General features: G+C 41.3%; 1 protein-coding gene across 4 annotated transcripts in view; it reads right to left on the bottom strand.

Moving 5' to 3' along the window:
* Nucleotides 1-1,162: 1,162 nt before the first annotated feature.
* The window catches only part of LOC149314926 (uncharacterized), a 130,848-nt gene continuing 108,802 nt past the window's right edge, over nt 1,163-23,208 (bottom strand). For 3 of the 4 annotated variants that reach the window (XM_089522139.1, XM_089522142.1, XM_089522140.1), the window contains 5 exons: nt 17,087-17,297; nt 14,509-14,661; nt 6,921-7,091; nt 4,116-4,341; nt 1,163-1,537 (listed from right to left, as the gene is read on the bottom strand). In XM_089522139.1, coding sequence (XP_089378265.1) covers nt 1,401-1,537; nt 4,116-4,341; nt 6,921-7,091; nt 14,509-14,661; nt 17,087-17,297 — 898 coding nt within the window. In that variant the 3' untranslated portion in view covers nt 1,163-1,400. Of the gene's footprint in view, nt 1,538-4,115; nt 4,342-6,920; nt 7,092-14,508; nt 14,662-17,086; nt 17,298-23,208 lie in introns of those variants that run through there. The other variant, XM_089522143.1, reaches the window with a different exon arrangement.

Raw genomic sequence — 23,208 nt, 5'->3', positions numbered from 1 at the left:
CCTGGAGTGGGATTCAAAGTGGCTCACAGAAGGAAATAAATCAAAAATTACCAATTCAGTTTTAAAAACAATTAGGATTGTGACAATTAAGATTGTCACAATTAAAACAATATAAAATTATATCAAAACATACAAAAGTTTGAAAATGTATAACACTCACACCCTAATAATAATAATAATAATAATAATAATAATAGCCTCCCTGGTGCAGTTACATATAAAAGACCTATTTAAACAAAAAGGTTTTTGCCTGCCAGTGAATGGGGAGTTCCAGAAGGTAGGAGCAGTAATTTAAAAGAAAGCCTGTATAAGATGATAATAATAATAATAATAATAATAATAATAATAATTTTTATTTCTATCTTCCCGCCTCTCCCAATGGATCAAAGCAGGATCACAGCAAAGTTAAAAATTACACTTACAATATTGCAGCATTAGTTACCGCACAATTAAAACCACAGCTAAAAGCATAAAAACATAAGAATATAAAAACATAAAACATGAAAATGTAAAACATCAATCAATCATGGGGTCAGCTGCTCTCGTTCCATACTAGTGGTCTTCATAGGAGGTCAGGAAGGTATGCACGGCGAAAGAGCTCTGTCTTTACCACCTTCTTGAAGTTTTCCTAGGATGTAACAAGGCGGGTCTCCTCTGGGAGTCCATTCCATAGTCTAGGGGCAGCTATACTGAATGTCTTTTGGAAGTAGAAACATGTTTGGATGCTGGTATCTCCAACAGGTTCTTCCCACTTGTTCTAAGAGTGCGGAGCGGATTGTATAGGGAGATGGGTTCCCGTAAGTAACCCGTAAGATTGTATAGGGAGATGCTAAGATGACGTATAGATGGTATTTAACCCCAAATAAGAGGCTGGCAATGGCAAACTTCCTCTGAAGAAACTTACCAAGAAAACCCTGTGAAAGGTTCACCTTAGGGTTGCCATAAGTCAGAAGCAACTTAAAGGCACACAGCACCATCAACAACAAAGTGTTATAGTAACTCACATACTTATCTTCAGTAACATGTTCAGTAACTTGTTTTAATTGTGTTCTAGGTCCCACACTGGTAGAAAAGGTGAGGTATAAATAAATAAGCAAACAAGCACTTTAATAAATATTGAAGCGATTCTTATTTTTATTTGTTAATTAAACATTTATATACTTTCATCCCATCTGAAAAGCAGAGAGTTGTACAATAAATACTACTTTCAAAATACAAATGTAATATTCACTACTGAACTGTGTAAACAAGGTAAATACAGAAATATATATATAAATTTAAACACCGTGACAAGAAATAACCAGATTAGTATATACTCTACCCAGCAGCAAAATACACGTGAACTTTAAAAGTCCTACTAATGGAAGTCCTCATGTTACTGCTTGCCGAATGATGTCTGTTCACCCAGTACTGATAAGCTCCTGGATACTGATAGCTTTCTTGTAATCAGCTATTGCTTTTGTAATTAAACCCATTTTTCCACGAATATCAGCTCTGAGCTTGTACATCAGAGAATCATAAGGCTGAATTGACAGTGCTGTAAAAAAAAAGTAATTCTACTTGGTGGCGTCTCACAATAAATAATAACTATATGCTAAAATTCACCTGAAAACTCATGTAGACTTGGGATATATCAAATATAATGGCTGAGAGTCTGGATGGCACTTGTGGAGCTCTCATGCAGCCCTGTGCCTGCCCCGATTCCCTAACAGCTGCTAAGTCCCATGGGACTGCTACTACAGACATTAAGTACAGTAGTGGGTGAGGGAAGGCAAGCAGGCAACTGAATACTGGAAACAGCTTCTCATTCCCCTCCAATTTCCTTAAGAGAGAGCTAGAGGAATGACAATGATGATGTTCCTCTGCCTTTCTAGAAAACTCCAGGGGAATACAAACCTTAGAAGCTGTTCCCACTGCTCAGTCCTCTCCCTCCCTCCTACAGAAACAGGCCTCTGGGGCTCCACTGCTTCCTGAGAGAGGAGCATAAGCAACAAAATAGCCTTTTATACCTCATTTTAAAAAGGATGTATGTGCCTGTACGTCACTAAAAGCATTCCAGGCAGAGACCTAAATGTTAATGTACTCTGTTTCGTTTATGAACCTTTAGTTTTGGTTCAAGAAATTAAATATGTCACCATGACCTCAACTCCACTTATTAAACCAACAGAGAGAGGTCTTTCATTGCTTCCAGATCTCTGGGATGTAATGTTGTGAGTCTCCAGCAGAAAGTTGCTCTGTGATATGACACTGGAAACAAATTTAAGTATGAAAAGTCATAATTCTATATCAGATGCTAAATTAAGTATACTTTACTAAGTAATCTCTCTTGGCCTGACCTCCCCCCAAAACCCTGATAGAAATGCATTCACCCACACTCCAGTACCTGTCAGACTAGATCTCCTCCTCTCCATGCAGTTGATACCTGGTTGATACCTGGTAAATTAGGGCGACACTATTATCACAATCATAACTCTCAGTTATGATTGTGATAATAGTTATGGTTGTGATAATTATGATTGTGATATCATAATATCAAGAGTTATGATTGTGATAATAGTGGCCCAGGACAGATGGGTCAAAAGTGACGTGCCGCCACCAAAACTAGGGTTCCAGAGCATGCGGCAACTGCACGCTCCGGAACCCTAACATGTCACAGCAGCGGCCTAATGGTGGCCTCCCGTCCACACGGGGGTCGCCATCTTGATGTAAGCGACGCACGGGGTATAGATGTTGCTGTGCATTGCTTACGTCATGAGTGCACCAATGACACGTGCCGTCCTAAAAAGAATCCGTTTTTTCTGGGGACGGAGGGACGCAGGGCAGTTTGGCTGCTGTGGCGTCCCTCCGCAGGCAAACAGACCACCGCCAGCCTGCCCTTTTGGGGTGGTTTGTACCGGGTCTCAGTCACCCTCGTGACTAACTATCATGAATATGGAAGTTACCTAGATTTATTCATTCATAACTGTTCTGTATTCACAGCTACTATTCAGTCAAAACTGTGATACTATTACCCCGATTGTAATTCCCTCACAACCTACTCCTGTTTTTAGTGCTGTAGTAAAATTCAATTCCCAGCTCTTTGCATCTGAACAGGAGATGGAATTTAGGCTGGGCATGCTATGTTGTCCTTTGCTTTAGACAGCAACACTTTTTGGATCACCCTTGGGCCCCTGCACACAGCATCTAGCTCCTCGGCCCCTTAACACATTGTAGGTGCTGGTGATTACATATTTGTGAAGAGGATAAAAGGGCCACTAGGAATCACTATGCCCACCTAATGACCAGTGATTTCACGAGCCAATGTTGATGCTGCTGGCCAGCTATGTATGACTGGTCCACGACCACTGTATGTGCATCTTTAGATGCTATAAAAATTCATACTTGGTCTACATCCATACTCTCAGGTCTGCATCAACAGCACTTTTAGATCAACAGCCCTTTTGGATCCGAAAGATAGGCCTGTTACAGACTGCCAGAATAAAGCTGCTTTGGGTCTCTTTGGAGGTATGCTGTTTAAATGATGCATGCATCCTAAGAATCCAGAAGCTGCACCAAAGCTGCACTTCAGTGCTTAGGAATGGAGTGTGGCTTTGGCACGACCTCCGGACTCTTAGGACCTATGCATCATTTAAATAGCATACCTCCTAAGAGACCTGAAGCAGCTGTATTTTGGCAGTCTGTGGTGCGTTACAGACCGCCCAGAATGGGCGGTCTTGTGCCGCTGCCGGTTGCAGCGCAGAGGAGCCGCAGCAGCCATGGGCTCCTCCATGTTACAAATAAGAAGCGCCAAAATGGCGCTTCTCTTTGTGGCGTGGATATGACACCGCGAGGCGCCAATGGTGCACTCGCAGTATCATATGTGCTGTGCGATGTGCGGACGCAGTGCGTCCGCTACGTAAAGATGGCGGCCCCCGTGTGGAACGGGCACCACCATTTTGTACGGACTCGGTCCGTATTAGGGTTAGGGTTTCTAACCCTAATACGGACCCAGTCTGTACTTTATGCCCGTCTGTAACGGGCCTGTAATAGGCCATAGTTTCACAATTTCCTCCATTTAAATGAAGAAAGCAAGTGGCAATACATCAGAACATGCATATATCTCCAAATATTAATACCTTTTGAAATGTCCTCTTCAGCTTGTTTATATTGCTGTAAAGTGTTGTAGAGATTTGCCTTGTTAAAATATATTGCTGCAGAAAAAGGGGAGAGGCAAATTGCTTTCTCAAAATCTGCTTTTGCTTCTTCAAAATTCTTTAGCAGAGTATTAGTAATAGCACGATTCAGAAATGCAGATTCATTTGTGGGATCAAGTGTCAGTGCCTTGGAATAGTAGTTATTTGCCTATAAAATTAATAAAATGCATGTAATGCCTTTTGAAATTTATTAACTTTTATATAGAAATAATTGGGGAAATACAATATAAAATTACATTATCTTTAGTTGATTTTCAAAAGTAATCCTATAATAATAACAGAAGAAGAAAAATAGTTTAACAGGAAGGTTGGTTCTCCCCAGATCCGGGTGCTTCCCCCAATAATTACACTATATACTCATTCATTTATTTCTGAGAATTCTAACAACCATCATTTCCCAATAACTTTATTTCTGTGTTTTCTCTGTAGTATTGGTTCTCTCTGATGTATGATTAGTTTCACTGCAATTACTGAAGAAGCATCAGGTGCAAACTGTATTAGCAGCAGCAAAGGATAATGTTGATATCCATTCATTCCATCATTCTCGCTTCGACAGTATACACATCCCCCTGCCATTGCCATTACTTAAGAAGAAGAAAAACAGTGGTGCAACTGATAAATGTTTTCCTCCTCAGTAGTGGTGTAATTTTCAAGAATTACAAAAGAGCTGGCTTATCAATGTCATCTGAAGGGTTTTAAAAAACTATAATGTTGGACCGAAACATCACAGTATACATAAATATGATGGTCTGCTTGGCTACTACGTTACTGAATAATCCAGAAGCTAATTTATATTAACACTAGCAGGAAACATATTCAGGGGTAACTGTGTTGGCCACATAGCAAAGTACAATAACATCCAAAATCTACAAAACAGTGATCCTTTTATGTGAACAACAAAAGTTCACAAAATATATAATGCAAGCTTTTAAAGATAAAATTTGAATTCCATCTGAGATCAGGAAAGTATCTTTTTGTATTGCTAATGGAATTCAAACTATCTGGGGGTGGGTTTAGGGCATGCAGTGTGGATACTGTATCCTAACTTCGCCCACAGGCCAGCACAAAGTGCTGGTCTGTATCGGGCCTATGTGTACTTAACTAGTAACCTCTCCTGGCCTGACCTTTCCAAAGCTTCTCCCCATGCAGATGATGCTCAGTAAAGTAGGCTGGGTTTAGGAATTACCACTGTGAAAACAGTATCAAAATCATGACTAAGTAGTGATCACAAATGCAAAACAACTATAGATGAGTTATGGAGTATGAGTGAATGGTGTGGAGTATACAGTACTTAACTATGGCTGCATCTTCATTACAGAACTAATGCAGTTTGATACCATTTTAATGACCATGGCTCAATTCTATGGAATTCTGGGATTTGTACTTTTGAAAGATATTTAGCCTTCTCTGTCAGAGAGCTCTGGTGCCACCACAAACTACAAATCCCAAGATTCCACAGGATGAAGCCATGAGAGCTAAAGCTGTATAAAACTATATTAGTTCTGCAGGGCATCAGAAGCCTAAGTAGTTGATGTAGAATACTGACTGTCATTTCCCTGATTTGCAGTGGCTCAAAAGGCTTTAACTTGGGGTGCTGCCAAACTGAACAGGTAGTTGGCAGAGTATTATTATTATTATTATTATTATTATTATTATTACCCCACCTCTCCCTGCAGATCGAGGTGGCTTATATACATAAAACATGTTACATAATACACAGAATTCATAAAATAAGCAGTAACATAAATTAAATCCTCTATCCCCATATCCAAACAATGCATAACTTAAATTCCACAAAATTAACACAATAACAATCTTTAAAATCTATTAAAACCATTTGGACATTCATGACAGGGCTTCATGGGATACGATAAGGGCAAACCACATATTGGGGTTCTAAAAACATAGGTGCAACAGTCAGTCAGGGAAGGCCTGCCGGAAGAGATCCGTCTTGATGGCTTTTTTGAAACTATTAAGGTTCATAATTTGACAGATCTCCTCTGACAGGCTATTCCATAGGTTAGGAGTGAACGATGAGAATGTCCTCTGGGAAACCATAGCCAACCTTGTTTTAGTAGGCTTTAGAAGGTTCTTTCCAGAGGATCTGAGCATGGGGGGCGGGATTATAAAGAGGAAGGCATTCCCTTAGATAGGCTGGACATGGTTGGATGTAACTATGATGATGATGTTCCATCAACGTAGTTACATCTGATTGTGCAGGGTCTTAGCCAGTATCTTTTTTTAAGTGTTACTTGATATAAATGGGTCCTTAAAATATGCTCAAATACTTGTAACTAATGTTATGGTAATCACATCTAGCTCTACTCGGTCTAGATAGGAATGTTAACAAGACATTTTGATGACAGGTTTCATAGTTAACACATGTGCCTGTACTGTAGCCACTCACTCACAAACCACAAGGAGCTCAGGGTAGACTCAGCTTTGCATCCTTCCGAAGATGCTAAAACGAGTACCCAGCTTGTTGGGGCCAATTAGCTCGCACACTGTAAAATGCTTAGGGAGTGCTTAAGTGCACTGATAAGTGGTATAGAAATGTACTTGCTATTGCTATTGCTTAATATGGAATATTTTGCTGTGAGCTTTTTGGAGTCAAATATAAAGTATTGTGGCATAAATCTTTTAAAGAAGTAAGTGTTGGATGAAATCATAATTTCACCAAAAGAATAATGTTCTACAGTGTTTTACAGCACAGAATCAGATACTGACCTGTAAGAACTGTCTGTTAAGAAAGTAGATATTTGCTGCATTGAAATATGCCAAAGCATAGCTAGGGTCAACCATGATAGCCTGCTGATAGTCTTGCATAGCACAATTTAAATATCCCATAGACTGGTTAATGGCACCTCGATTTGTAAGCAGTTCTGCACTGGTAGTTATCTGAAATGTAGAGAAAGTTACTGATTTATTTAGTTAGTTATTTAGTTATTATGGTATTTTTGTATCGACACCTAGCCCAGAAGATCTCCCGAGCTGATGAACAAATAAAAACCAATTAGAATAATACAAAGATAACAACATTTTAGTACACATTAAAATGCTCTTTTAAAAACTCTTACAAGCAATCTAAAACACTCCTAGAATCCTTGTAAATACACTCTGAGTTTCTGAGCACTTTTCAAAGGCAGCCCCAAGTGCAGGGCATTACAGTAATCCAAATGGGATGTAACCAAGGCATGTGCCACCCTTGTGCTAGGAAAGGAATATTTCATTCTTCCTGTCTTCAGTTAACAGCTAGCAGCATTTTATTATTGAAGGATCTATAGCTTGAAATGGAAGCTGATTGTGGCACCAGGACAGCAAACATGGGAAGACCTTATCTACCCTCCACAAAACAAGAACTACAGATCTGCCAATCTGTACTTCCGAGGGCAAGGCTAATCTCTTGTGTGTGCTATAAATTGGACAAAAATGCTTCTGTGATGGGTGGTTTTATGTAAGATATCACTATCCGCCCATGTAAAAACACTAGTATACACAACACTATATAGAAAAGCCCTTCATAATTAAAATGCTAGTAACAGCAAAACACGATGTAAGCAAAATAAAAAACCAAAGCTGTTCTTATTAAACTGAGTCCGTAAGTCTATGTCCCTGTATCCTGCCCTTTCTCACATATCTTTTCATCATGTCTCACCAGGCACAATTTTTGTAATCTGCTTCACTTCACTCACTCTTCCTTGTTCCAGCAGCCAAGTTTTCATTATCATTCTTTTTCCTTACCTAGTTAAACATTCCAGTCAGTCTTCCATTTCCTTCTGAGACCAACTGAGGGGCCCATATCTAAGATCATTATCACACAACACTGTTACAGCACTGTATTTCACTTTAAATGCAATGGCAACATCCTGTGGTATTCTGGGGTTTGTAGTTTAGTGAAGCTTAAAATCTCTTTGGTTAAGAATTCTAAACACCCCTCCCTAAATTGCAAATCCCATGATTCCACAGCACCTTTGAGACTAACTGAAAGAAAAAAGTTGGCAGCATGAGATTTCATAGACGTCAGTCTACTTCCTCAGATGCTTTTGGTGAAGTGGAAGCCAGGAACAGACGTACTGTATATACCTGACTATGTCGGCCTCATGCCTAAGTCAAGGGCAGGTTTTGGGGTCCAAATTATGGCTTTTGATATGACCCATAGATAAGGGTAAAACTTAAGGGCATGTAACAAGTCCCATTATATGGAGCAAAGGATGGAGCAAAGGAAAACAATGTCAAAGAACTTACAAAATTCCAGCAGGCATGACTGTTTATGCTCATCCTAAAGCCTGAATGTCTGAGTTAGTAAAGGGAGATCAGTGCTTCCAGAATAGGCTACATTCTTGCCTTTCACCAGGGATGATTCCTTTTTAAATAAGAGTTAAGGTACAGTACTTACACTGACCCATAGATAAGGCGACTCAGTTTTTTTGGGTGAATTTTTTGACTAAATTTTCTAGACTTATACATGGGTATATACAGTATATATGCCATAAGTATGTGAGAATTTCTATTCAAATTCAAAATCCTTTGGGTATGGAAATGAAGGAGCAAATCCAGTTTTAACTATGGTCTTTTGTGGGCAAAGACAGCCATTGGATATGGAAATGAGATGGCAAGACCAGTTTGGCCTTGGAAACTAGCCTGCAGGTGGGGAGAACAGATGAGTGTAGGATGCTCCCATAAGGATGAAGTCAGATGTCTCTCTTCAATCCATTGCTGAGGGACTGATGCCATAGCAGTTAAGGTAGAGTATAGCACTATTAACAGTGTAATGTGATAATGATCTAAGGCTTCGATTGCACTGCAGAAATTATTCCAGTTTTATATCACTTTAACTGCCATGGCTCAATGCTATGAAATTCTGGGAATTGTAGTATGTTGTGGCACCAGAGAAGGCTAAATGTCTCACAAAACTACAGTTCTCTTTATTCCATAGCACTGAGCCATGGCAGTTAAAATGGTGTCAAACTGGATTATTTCTGCAGTGCAGATGCAGCCTATGACAATCAAACTGTTATATAGATGGCTTAACAGACTCCCTGGCCGGACTGACACAGCTGGTCTCCGAACTGGTGTTGGAGTCCCCCAGGCTTCTTGTGCTGGGGGACCTCAACATCCCCTTTGAGGCTGGCTCATCAGATCTATCAGGTGCGGCTCGGCAGTTCATGGATTCCATGACAGCCATGGGCCTGTCCCAGTTGGTCCAGGGTGCAACACACTGTGCTGGTAATACACTCGATGTGGTCTTTAGTACGGACCAAGAACATCCGTGGGTGGAAGTAAACGACATCTCCCCCCTGTCACGGACGGACCATTTCCTGGTCAGGATTGGACTGAATGCCACAACTCAAAAACGCCTTGGGAGTGGAGGGCCTATTAGAATGGTCCGCCCTCGAAGGTTGATGGAACCCAAAAGGTTCCAAGCCGCCCTAGAGGGGATTATGTTTGGGAACGATGGCGATCCTGTTGAGACCCTGGTTAATAATTGGAATAAGAACCTTACCGGGGTAATAGACAGCATCACTCCTGAGCATCCTTACCAGCCTGCTCCAAACAAAAAACTGTGGTATACACTAGAGTTATGCCAGATGAAGCAAGCTGCGCAACGACTAGAGCGCAACTGGCAGAAACATCAGCGCTTTTCTGACAAGGCACTCCATGAGAACATGTTAAGTTCCTACGGAGTGGCAATCGATGCAGCACGGAATTCGTTCTGTGCTGCACGGATTGCATCGGCAGAGTCTCGTCCAGCAGAGCTGTTCAGGGTGGTCAGGGAATTAACACTAACTACCGGCCACCCTGAACACTTTACTTGAACCAACTATAGCCTGCTGTGATGCTTTTAATGACTATTTTGCCGATAAAATCTCTCAGATAAGGGCGGATCTTGACGCTGGTCTTTTGACAGAACCTATAGCAGAGGTATCCAGTGACTCTGGAAACAAGGTTATTCTGGATCGTTTTGAGTTTGTAAATACCGAGGATGTGGACAAACTCCTTGGTAGAATGAAAAGGACGACGTGTCCTCTCGATCCTTGCCCTTCTTGGCTGACCGTTCAGGGAGGAGATGCTATAAAATCTTCATTACATCGTATAGTTAATGCATCTCTTCAGGAGGGGATTTTTCCATCGGCCTTAAAACAGGCAATATTGAAACCACTCTTAAAGAAACCCTCCCTTGATCCCCTGCAGATGTGGAACTATAGACCGGTCTCTTTATTACCATTTTTGGGCAAGGTGATCGAGAGGACAGTCGCCTTTCAGCTCCAAGCCATCTTGGATGAAACTGATTATCTAGAACCATTTCAAACTGGCTTCAGAGCGGGATACGGAGTTGAGACTGCCATGGTCGCCTTAGTCGATGATCTTCGTCTGGGCATCGACAGGGGAAGTGTGACCCTGCTGGTGCTTTTGGACATCTCAGCGGCCTTCGATACCATCAACCATGGTATCCTTCTGTATTAAGCCTGAGAGAGTTGGGTATTGGGGGCACTGTGCTTCAGTGGTTCTGGTCCTACATCTCGGGAAGATTCCAGATGGTGCAGCTGGGGGACAGCTGCTCTCACAAAAGAGAGTTGACATCTGGCGTCCCCCAAGGCACCATTCTGTCCCCCATGCTATTTAACATTTACATGAAGCCGCTGGGACAGATCATCCGGAGACATGGAGCTCGGTGTTATCAGTATGCTGATGACACCCAGATCTATCTCTCCATGTCTCCGACTGATACAGTGACTAAGGATGGCACCTCTCCTCTAGATGCCTGCTTGGAGTCAGTAATGGGCTGGATGAGGGAAAACAAACTCAAGCTGAATCCAGAGAAAACAGAGGTACTCGTGATAAGTACCCCAAGCCCAGACAGGGAAATTTGCCATCCAGTCCTGGATGGGGTCACACTTCCCCTAAAGGACAAAGTACGCAGTTTGGGAGTACTCCTGGATTCATCGCTGCAGTTATCATCTCAAGTGGATGCGATGGCCAGGAGTGCTTGGTACCAGCTTCAGCTGATACGCAAACTGCGTCCCTGTCTGGACCAAAAGGACCTTGAAACTGTAGTACATGCACTGGTAACCTCTCGTTTGGACTTCTGTAATGCGCTCTACATGGGGCTATCTTTGTACCAGGTTCGGAAGCTTCAGCTAGTTCAAAACGCGGCAGCCAGATTGGTCGCTGGAACCTCCAGGTCAGACCATGTAACACCGGTACTAAGATCTTTACACTGGCTGCCTATTAGCTTCCGGGCTCAATACAAAATGTTGGTTATGACCTATAAAGCCCTATATGGCTTGGGCCCGAGTTACTTGAGGGAACGCCTCTCTCCATATTGTCCGCCCTGCACTCTCAGAACATCAGGGAAAAATTTACTAGTACATCCTAAGGTGAGATTGGCAGCAACTCACCAGAGAGTATTTACATCGGCTGCACCAATATACTGGAATAAACTTCCAGAAGAGCTTCGGATGAACTCCACATTGGATGCCTTTAAAAAGGCTTTAAAGAACTACCTCTTCCGGTTAGCATATCCTCCGGACTCTTTATAGAGAAAGTTTCCTCTGATAGAAATGGCTAACTACAATCGATAGATTCCATGTATGTGTTTGTTTTTATATGCTGCTTGGCTTTTACTGATATTTAACTGTATAGATAACGTTGTGATATGTGTTTTATGATGTATGCTTTTTAAAGATCCTGTGAACCGCTTTGATCATTCCGGAAGAGCGGTATATAAATAAAGTATATTATATATTATTATTATTATTATTATTATTATTATTAATCCCTTTAACATAGCCATCCATCGTGTCTAGTAAAATTTCAAATGGGATAATCTCCCCTAAAGATTGAGTTTTAATATCTGGTTGCCTGATGAAATTACCTGCCTGATACTATTTAAGTCCATTTATATTTGAACACTTAAGTTGATTCTTCGATAGAACCAGTGAAATAGTTCGGTATCAGTAAAGAAATCTCACAATTTGTTTAATCCTACTCTATGCAAAAGGTTTGCATTAAATTGTTTTTCTTCTCTATTAAACTCTGGATGACATTATAATGGAAATAATGGTGAAATGTCAAGAATCAGAGTCTCTTTTCTACGTTTCCATGCTGTAAATGCTGCTTTTAGAGTTGAAGAAGTATATTCAGCAATTTAAACAGCTTCTTTTTTTTATAAACAAGATTTGTTCAACTATTTGAGAATTAAGTAATATTTTTTTAATTTGTGTCCATTGCTGAGTTTACTTTTTACTTATCAAAGTAAATAAATGGCACAACTGGTAAGCATTATAGAAGTTGAGTCTCCCTTATTCAAAATACTTGAAACCAGAAGTGTTTTGGATTTGGGATTTTTTTCAAATTTTGGAATATTTGCATATACATAATGAGATATATACTAGAGATTTGGACTCAAGTCCATAATGAGATTAGAGATAGGACCCAAGTCTAAACATGAAATTAATTTATATTTCATATATAACTTATACATATAGCCTGAATGCAATTTTATGTATAATATTTTAAATAATTTTGTGCATGAAACAAAGTTGGTATACACTGAACCATCAGAAAGCAAAGATATCATTATCTCAGTTAAATATGTGGACAATTTTGGATTATGGTGTATTTTGGATTTCAGCTAAGGAATACTCAACCTGCAATAGGTTTTAAAAGAGGTTTCACTTCATCCACCTTAGAGATGACCTGTACCTAAGAATTTTAGCCTTTCTGGGTCTGCTGTTAATAAAAATAAAGGCTTCTAACTTTTTTCTACCAAGTTTTGAGAGTCCTACCTGAAAGTACATAAAATAAATACAAACCCCTGAGAACTATTATTTTTATAGTGGCAACTTGACAAAGACAATGTTAGCCCATTCCAGTGTTTTAAACCTTGCAATATCTTTTTCAAGATTATTCCATATTCTGTAAATATGGGAGCAATATCTTTTTAAAATGTTTGTAAAATTCCCCTGAGAACCCATCTGGTTCTAGAGAATTATTTGGTTTAAGTCTTTTTATTAACTCTTGAATTTCTTCCAGGGAAACTGGCTTTTCCACGTTTCCACTTCTCCATATACTGTCCAAGCACATCTCACTGGGTAAAACTTTAATTTTCAAAGGACTACCCCTTGAGCTCTCTTTTTATGTTTAAGTATGCTCAATTCTTTAATACACAGCTCATGCAGAACAGCCTTCAGAGCTTCCCAATAGAGACTAACCATGAACAGGATCGGATATTCTCCTGAAAATAACATTTTAACTCTGTGCACAGAATCTGCTCACAAATCAATATAATGGATTAAATTTCCATATTGGTGTGGGTGTAACTTGTGAAAAGAATGATACACTTGCAGAAACAGAGGAATGACCAATCACTTTAACTATGCCTAGATGTGTCTACAATATTGTGAAATATGTATTCTGTAATAAAAAATTGTATTTATTCTGTTCAAAACTTTAAGGGGTGCAGAGTAAAATGTAAAACTATGATCACTTGAATATAAATCTGTCAGTCTATCAACTTGGAATAGTTGAAAGATTTTTCACCATGTCAGCATATTTTTGTGGAGGTAAACATTGTTTGATCCTTTTTGTAAGTCAGTACTACTTAAAGCTCTTGGGTTCAACCCTCCAGCTAAAATCCACTTTCATGGACTTCCGGGACTAAATTGTTGGAGGTCCCTAGGTCTAACTTTGTACGGACCTCACAGAGGGCTTTTGCTATTGCTGCCCCTTCACTCTGGAATAAGCTCCCTGCAGAGCTTCGCTCCGCCGCCTCATTAGCTGTCTTCAAGAAACAACTGAAAACGTATCTATTCCGGCTGGCCTTCCCACCTTACATTGTCTGTTTATTTTCCTGCCCTCTTTTTTCCCTTTCGACCCCGGACCAATGTAAACTAATTTTCTTCTTTTCCTTGCCCTTGACATGTGTATTTTATTGTTTTTCTGTTCCTGTTTTTTTGTAGTAATGTTTTTAACTGTTATATCGAATTTTTATCCTGTACTGAAATGTTTTTAAAAATTTGTAAGCCACCCTGATCATATTTATGGAAGGGCGGGGTAGAAATAAAATTTATTATTATTATGTTAGCATTCTGCATGCCTGCATGCAGAATTTGAAGATGGTAGGAAAATATTACAAAAAGTGTATGATGTAAAACAAGATATCAGCCTGTGTCTATGTAACTGAAGTTAAAGAAAAGAGAAAAACGATGAGGAAATTGCGGAAATTATGGGAAGATATTTGAGAGGAAGAGTATGAATTACAAGCAAGTAAGAACACACTCTAAACATGATTTGTAATAGAGAACATGTTTACCTTCAGTGCAGCATTTGTATCCTGAAAAGCAGCAAAAGTATCACCCATCTGAAGACAGACTATAGCTCGCCCATCATAAGCAATGTGACATTTGGGATCAATAAGAATAGCTGTTGTGAACTGGGCCCATGCTTTCTGAAATTTTCCAAGAACCTAAAATAATTAAACATAATTATTAACAAAATAACATATAATAATGAGCTGTCTCTTTGTAGAAAGTAGCTTAAAGTTAACAAACTGCAAAGAAGATAGTGTGGAAATCATTGTTACTTAATAAAGGAAATTGGATATGACATCCATTCATATTCCCTCAATTTTTCAATAGAGATGATGAAGGGAATGGCAAATATATTGTGAATGGGCACTCTAAAACCTAGTCTCAAAGTTTGATGTACACATGCAATCTCTGCCTACACCTGGGAGTCTGAGTAAAACTGGCCAAATCCTACAGTTATCATTTCCAAAAGTTATGGTTTTAGGGACTAAACTGAGTGTAGAAATTAAACCACCAGGATTTTTTCTCATAATGTGAACAGAAAAATATTGAGAAAGTAGCATAAGGCCAGTGGTAATCAGTCCAAGAAATCAAGAAGATGAGCTTATGTGGGAAAAGCTCAAATTAAATTTTAATTCTACATAATTTTGGTATTTTGTTGTTGCTGTTAGCAGCCCTCAAGTTGTCCCTGACTCATGGTGAGCCTGTGGATGAGACATCTCCAAAACTCCCTATCCTATACCTCCCTGCTGAGAGCATACAGGCCCAGGCCTGTCGCCTCCCAGACTGAGTCTAGCCATTAGGCTTGCAGTCTTCCTCTCTTTATACTGCCTTCCACTTTCCTAACATTATTGCCTTTTCTAAGGAATTTTTCCTTCTCATAGTGTGTCCAAAGTACAGCAACCTCAATCTAGTCTTCCTTCCAGGGAAGAGTTCAGGCTTTATCTGTTCAAGGATCCATTTTTTCATCTTCCTGGACATCTATTGTATCCTCGCCACTCTTCTCCAGCACCACATCTCAAATTAGTTGATTTTCCTTCTGTCTGAATTCTTCACTGTGCAGCTCTCACATCCATACATGGTGATGGGAAATACAATGGCTTGGATGATCCTAACTTTAATATTCATTGACTTTGCACTCAGGATCTTGACTAGTTCTTTCATAGCTGCCCTTCCCAGTCCTAGCTTTCTTCTGGTTTCTTGACTGTAGTCTCCACTCTATTCAGATTTTAATAAGGGGAACAGGTTTTATAGTTGTCTTGAGAAAATGTAAACTTAACCAGAAAAAACAGAAGTGTGTTGTTAAGAGAATCATAATCCATTTTATAGTGGAGAAAATGGAAACTCACAAAAGGTCATTAAACAGCTTTGATATCTCTCTTTCTTTCTCTTCCCCAACTAACATGAAGTGTAGAAACACTGATTAGGTCTGAAAGAGTGCTATCCTTTTCAAACTAATCTGTCTTTTCCAATTTTACTGTGTGTTCCCACTAGCATGTCCTGATTCCCCCTACCCTCTTCAACCTCCATATAATTTCCGAAACTGTTTTACGAGGGATTTTAAGGGGCTGCAGGAGAAACAGGAATTGGGAGAAAACTGCTCTGTTCATCAGCCAGAGAAACCCACAAGATCTCTAAAAATCTAAACTCACGTCGAGAAATAGCTCTATCTTATTATTTATTTATTGGTTAAATTTATATCCCACCTTTCTCCTTATATCCTATGACCTACACACTTTTGTACACTTTTGCATTTCTGTCTTTTTCTCACTGTCTTTGCTGTGCTACCAAGTGAAATAATAGGAAACGAAGCCAATAACTTGTTAAGGAATACTTTAAGCATCTGTTACAGTGGACCTTTCCAATCTGTGGGGATTTGGTTCTGTCTCTCCCCCCGCCCGCCCGCCTGCCCCCAATGGCAAGAATTGCAGACAGCCACTCCCCATATTATTCAATGGCAGCAACAGGCATATGGACATGGGCGCATGCCACCACTGAATAATATGGGGCATGGTGATCTGTGGGCAACTGAATCCACATATCACCAGCCTGCCAATACGGAGGGTCCACTATATTCTTTTATTGTGGAAATAAATCTCTTTTATTTATAAAAGGCACAAGGAAACAATACTGCCTTCCATAATTGATTTCCAAACATAGTCTAAAAAGAGACAGAACAAGAGCAAAACGAAGTGTTGTTCCTGTGTAATTCCTAGGAAAACAGAACATAGATAAACTCTTGCAAATGTTATTTTTAAAATGTCTTATTTTTTACACACATTATTAAACTGCCAGAGTGCTAAATGAGACACTCACAGGCCTAACATAATTCAATGGTCACCATCCTGTTCTCATTGACTAAAAACAGACTTGAAATATATAAGGGATATGAAGAAGAGAGACGTTCCATAAACTTACTTTATGTAAAGATTGTGTTACATTCAAGCAAAACATCTAAAACCTTTATCCTTCTCATATAATGCAAGTGAAAAACTTCTTCAAACAACAGAAAACTGGCAGATCAACTTTCTATTTGCAGTAGAATTTCGGGATAGGGGGTGGACAGAGTCATAAATATATTACCTGCAAATTGTATCCTAAGCAAATTCGAGCCTTTATAGAAAGTGGATTCAAATGTACTGCTTTCAAGAAGTCCTTCTGAGCACGTTGAGTGCCTTCCACATGACCATATTCCATGTATGAATTTCCTCGTCCAATGTAGCCATCCAGAGAAAAGGGATCTAATTTAAGAACCTCAGAAAATGAATGCACAGCTTCTTCATATTTCTGAAGTCTAAAATCAAAATATATATAAAATATATATAAAGTTTACTGTTTATTAGTAACACTTGATACTGCATATTTTAAAATACGCATACCGTATATACTCGACTACAAGTCAACCTTACGTATAAGTCGAGGGAAAGTTTTGGGGCCAAAATTATGGATTTTGCTATGGCCCGTGGATAAGTTGAAGATAAAATTTAGGGGCATATAGCAAATGATCTAAAGGATGAAGCAAAGCAAAACAAAACTTCCAAAATTCCAGCAGACATAACCCTGTGCTTACTCTTAAGATTGGCTGGATGAGAGAATAGAGGGTCGGTGCTTCACATATTATACTCTTGCTTTTCACCAAGAGATGGTTCCATCTTTTAAATAAGAGTTAAGATATAGTACTTACACTGACATGTGGATAAGTCGACTCAGGCCTTTTGAGTCAATTTTTTGACTTAAATTTCTAGACTTATACATAAGTATATACAGTATTTTCAATTAGTAATTATAGGGCCCAAACAGACAGGGCAAAATAAAGTTGCTTCAGGTCACTTTGGAGGTATGTTGTTTAAACGACACAGGCTTCTTAAGAGGCCTGAAGCTGCGCCAAAGCTGAGCTCCAGTCCTTAGGACTGGAGTGTGACTTTAGCATGGCTTACAGCAGGGGTCGGCAACCTCCAGCCCGTGGGCCGGATGCGGCCGACGGGCGCCTTTCTGCCGGCCCCCGGTCCCTCCTGCCGCCAAAATCGCCGCTGATTTCGGCCGCTCCGGCCGCCATTTTGCCCTTCAAAATGGCGGTGAAGTCTCGCGTGACCATAAAGGTCGCGCGAGACTTCGCCGCCATTGTGAAGGGCAAAATGGCAGCACCTATTAGGAGGCCCGATACGGCAGCCGGAGCCCTGAATCGGGGCTCCAGGAGCCGCACCGGGCCTTCAAATGGGCGCCGCTCACCTCCCTCCTGGCTCCGCCCTCCCTCCTCCCTCCTATAAATGGAGGGGCGGGGGGGAGGAGGAGGAGGCAGAGAGAGAGAGAGAGGGAGGGAGGGGAGGAGGAGAGGAAGAGAGAGGGTGGGAGGGAGAGAAGAGAGAGGGAGGGAGGGGAGGAGAGAGAGAGAGAGAGAGAAAGGGTGGGAGGGAGAGGAAAGAGAGGGAGGGAGGGGAGGGGAGAGAGAGAGAGAGAGGGTGGGAGTGAGAGGGAGGGAGGAAGGAAGGAAGAGAAAGAAAGTGGTTTGAGACAGTGGCATGCATTTTTTGCTGTTTTGTGGCCTTGCCTAGTCACTTCCATTCTTGCAAATATTGCTATTATTATTACTGTTGTTATCCTTTGGTATTCTCTTTGCAAAATCCCCCCACATGGACTTGCTTGCTCTTTTCTGGGTTGAGACAGTGTGCATGCATTTTTCCTGTGTTATGGCATTGCCGGCCCTAGTAGCTTCTTGCAAATATTATTATTATTATGCGGCTCCGCCCCCGGAGGGTGAAAACTCCGCCCCTGACATGTGGCTCCGCCCTGGATAGTGGAAGCTCCGCCCTGGCATGCGGCTCCGCCCCAGAGGGTGGAAGCTCCACCCCCCGGCTTCAGCCCCCCAGTTGTCCGAGGGACAGCAACCCGGCCCCTGGCTCAAAAAGGTTGCCTACCCCTGGCTTACAGCCTCTTAGGGCGCACGAATCATTTAAACAGCATACCTCCAAAGTGACCCAAAGCAGCTTTATTTTGGCCTGTCTGTTTGGGCCCATAGTCTCTCGGATTAACTTCATTGGGTATGATACTAATAAAATATGTATATTTTAATAAGAAAGCCAACAGTGGTAAAAAAAAAACCCCAAAGAATCAAATATGATTACAGCCAGGGCCAACAAGGGTGGGGATGGGAGAAACTGGCAGCCCAGCAAGGAGCTGGAATCTAACTGCACTGGATGTGCTTTTGTTTTTTCTCTGTGATATCATTATTCTCTCTCTCTCTCTCTCTCTCTCTCTCTCTCTCTCTCTCTCTCTTTGACATCTTGGGAAAATGGATGAATTTCAAATAAAATAATAATGCCATAAACATTTTATATTCCAAAATCAATGACTGCTGCAAGAGAGACCAGGACTAGGGCCAAATGAAGGAAAAGAAGCCATGGGTGAGTAAAGAACATAGTAGTCCCACTGAAAAGGAAGAAGGGAATGAGAGGGCAACCCAGTGAATTTCCTTGAGTTGTAAGAAGCCACAGGTAAAATACAAGACTTCCAACACTGGTGGTGGCAGCTGAAAAAAGAGACCCAGAGGTGATTAGCCCACTTTGGCCACAGTTTCCTAGAGGAGGAGGAGGAAGAGAAAAGGCAGTGATGCTGGATGTGTACAGCCTCTGAGTGTGAGTCAAAGAGTTAGGCTGGAAAGGTGGTTTGAGGGTAGCGTGCGGGCTGTAGTGACTGTGTGTCATCCCTCCCACATAGAGACCCCAGGAACCTTGAGGGAATAAGTGAAGTTCCAGGTCCCCTCCCAAGCAAAAAAAAAAAAAAAAAAAAAAAAAAAAAAAAAAAAAAAAAAAAAAATTAAAAAAAAAAAATAAATCAGAGCCAAAACTCACTTCTGACAATAATTTGTCAATTCTTTCTCATTCTCTGCATATTTCTCCTCTACCTTCAACATATCCTAACATGGTTTGTTTCACAAAGGATTGTACAGTGGGACCTTCGTAGCCATTGGGATTTGGCTCCAGGATCTCCTTGGGATACCAAAATCCACTGGATGCTCAAGTCCCATTAAATACAGTGGCATAGTAAAATGATGTCCCCTAAATAAAAATCAAGACTTGCTTTTTAAAATTTATATTTTTAAAAAATAATTTCAAGCTGTGGATAGTTGAACCCATGGTTAAGGAATCGGTGGATAAGAAGGGCTGAGTGTATTATGCATTTAGATATCTGATTGGAATGTTGGATACATACTCGAAAGGTCCATTCCGGGAACATTTAGAGGAAGAATCTATAGAAAGGGGGTCATACTTGTCTCTACCCACAGAGAGAAGGTCATGTGCTCAAATCTGTTACAGACTAAAACTCTTTTGCCCCCTTCCTCCAGTTTCCTTTATAGCCAAGCAACAGAATCAGAAGAAGGAAAAATACTAACAGTGCCCTGCTAGGGAAAAAAAAGGAGGCAACAGAAAAGGGTATCAGACAAAAGAGGAACACTCCTACACCCACTAGGAAGAACCAGATGACCCACAGTATGGACAGTGGAAACTGAGAAGCCAGGCATAGTCAAACGCACATTCTAGACTTTAGGAAAGCTGATTTCAGTAAACTTAGAGAAATACTGGGGGTGATCCCATGGTCAGGAATACTAAAAGAGAAGGGAGTTCAAGATGGATGGGAGTTTCTCAAAAGGGAGATACTGAAGGCACAAATTAAAACAGTTCCAGTAAGAAAGAAAAATGGGAGGTGTTGCAAAAACCCAGGATGGATGACCAAGGAACTTTCAACTCAGCTAAATTTTAAACGGAACATGTATAAGAAATGGAAAAATGGGGAAATCACCAAAGAGGAATTCAAACAAATAGCGAGCCTGTGTAGAGATAAGGTCCGAAAAGCTAAAGCACAGAATGAACTCAGGCTTGCTAGAGAGGTTAAGAACAACAAAAAGCTTTTATGGATATGTCCGCAACAAAAGGAAGAAGAAGGAAATGGTAGGGCCACTGCGTGGAGAAGATGGCAAAATGCTAACAGAAGACAGAGAAAAGGCAGAATTACTCAACACTTTCTTTGCCTCAGTCTTCTCAGAAAAAGCAAAGGGAGCTCCACCTGAGGATAATGGAGCAGAGGACTGAATAGGGGAATTTCAGCACAAAATAAGTAAAGAGATAGTACAGGAATACCTGTTTAACCTAAATGAATTTAAGTCTCCAGGACCAGATGAACTACATCCAAGGGTATTAAAAGAACTGGCAAATGTAATATCAGAGCCATTGGCAATAATCTTTGAGAACTCCTGGAGAACAGGAGAAGTCCCAGCAGACTGGAGGAGGGCAAACGTTGTCCCTATCTTCAAAAAGGGGAAGAAAGAGGATCCAAACAATTATCGTCCAGTTAGTCTGACATCAATACCAGGAAAGATTCTAGAGCAGATCATTAAACAGAGAGTGTGTGAACATCTAGAAGGCAATTCCGTAATCACAAGTCATGCCAGACAAATCTAATCTCTTTTCTTTTCTTGATAAAATTACCAGCTTGGTAGATGAACGGAATGCTGTGGATATAATATATCTTGATTTCAGTAAGGCCTTTGACAAAGTTCCCCATGACATTCTTGCAAACAAGCTTGTAAAATGTGGGCTAGACAAGGCAACTGTTACATGGATTTGTAATTGGTTGACCGGACGAACCCAAAAGGTGCTCAACAATGGCACCTTTTCATGCTGGAGAGAAGTGACCAGTGGGGTCTCACAGGGCTCTGTCCTGGGCCCAGTACTGTTCAACATCTTTATCAATGACTTGGAGGAAAAAATTGGGGGAATACTTATCAAATTTGCAGATGACACCAAATTAGGAGGAGTAGCTAATACTCCAGAGGACAGGATCAAGATTGAAAATGACCTCAATAGACTAGAAAGCTGGGCCACAGCTAACAAAATGAACTTCAACAGGGAGAAATGTAAGGTACTGCACTTAGGGCAAAAAAATGAAATGCACAGATATAGGATGGGGGACACCTGGCTTAAGGAGACAACATGTGAAAGGGATCTAGGAGTCCAAGTAGACCACAAGTTGAACATGAGTCAACAGTGGGATGCAGCAGCTAACAAGGCCAATGCGATTTTAGGCTGCATCAATAGAAGTATAGTGTCTAGATCGGGGTAGGCAACCTTTTTGAGCCGGGGGCCAGGTTGCTGTCCCTCAGACAACTGGGGGGCCAAAGCTGGGGAGTGGACTTTCCACCCTATGGGGGTGGGGCCGCATGCTGGGGGTGGAGCTTCCACCCTCCAGGGGTGGGGCCGCATGATCCGCCCCCGGAGTGATAATAATAATAATAGTTCCAAGCATGGAAACTACTACAAAGCAATTCAAAAAAAAAGAAAAAAGCATGCACACTGTCTCAACCCAGAAAGGCACAAGGTGCTGAGAGGGGATTTTGCACACACACACACACACACACACACACACACACACACACACACACAACGCCTGTCTCTCACATACACCCTCTCTCACACAACTTGCTCTCTCACACACACAACCCACTTCTTTCTCTCTCACCACACACCAAACCCGTCTAACACACACAACCACCCCCTCTCTCACATACACAACCCACTTCTCTGTGTGTGTGTGTCTCACACATACACACACACACAAAACCCGTCTCTCTCACACACACACAACCCCTGTCTGTCTCTCTCTCTCACACACACACATACAACCTCCTTCTCTCTCACACAACCCGCTCTCCCTCACACACACAACCCACTTTTATCTCTCCCTCTCACACACAACTCACTTCTCTCTCTCATACACACATACACAACGCATCTCTCTCTCACATACAACCTCCCCTTCTCACACACCCTGTCACACAACCCACTCTCACACACACAATCCACTTCCCCCCCTCTCTCTCTCACACACACACACACACATACACAACTCGTTCTCTCTCACACACACACAAAACACACCTCTCTCTCTTACACACACACACTGCTCTTACACATACATACACACGACTTCTCCTATCTCTCTCTCTCTCTCTCTCTGTCCCTCCTGCTGCAAAATGAGGGGAGGCCCCTCAGAGGCCAGCAAGGAGGTGGGGGACACCCGCTCGGGGGGTCCTCGCCAGCTCTTTCCCGGCTTCTGAGGGGCCTCCAAGCCCCTCAGAGGCCAGGAAGGAGGCGGGGGACACCCGCGCGGGCGTCCTCGCAGGCTCCTTCCCAGCTTCTGAGGGGCCTGCG

Source organism: Sceloporus occidentalis, unplaced genomic scaffold, assembly GCF_023333645.1.
Source record: "Sceloporus occidentalis isolate IW3139 unplaced genomic scaffold, rSceOcc1.0.p SCAF_4, whole genome shotgun sequence".
Lineage (NCBI taxonomy): Eukaryota > Metazoa > Chordata > Lepidosauria > Squamata > Phrynosomatidae > Sceloporus > Sceloporus occidentalis.
This window is presented reverse-complemented; position numbering and strand designations above follow the sequence as displayed.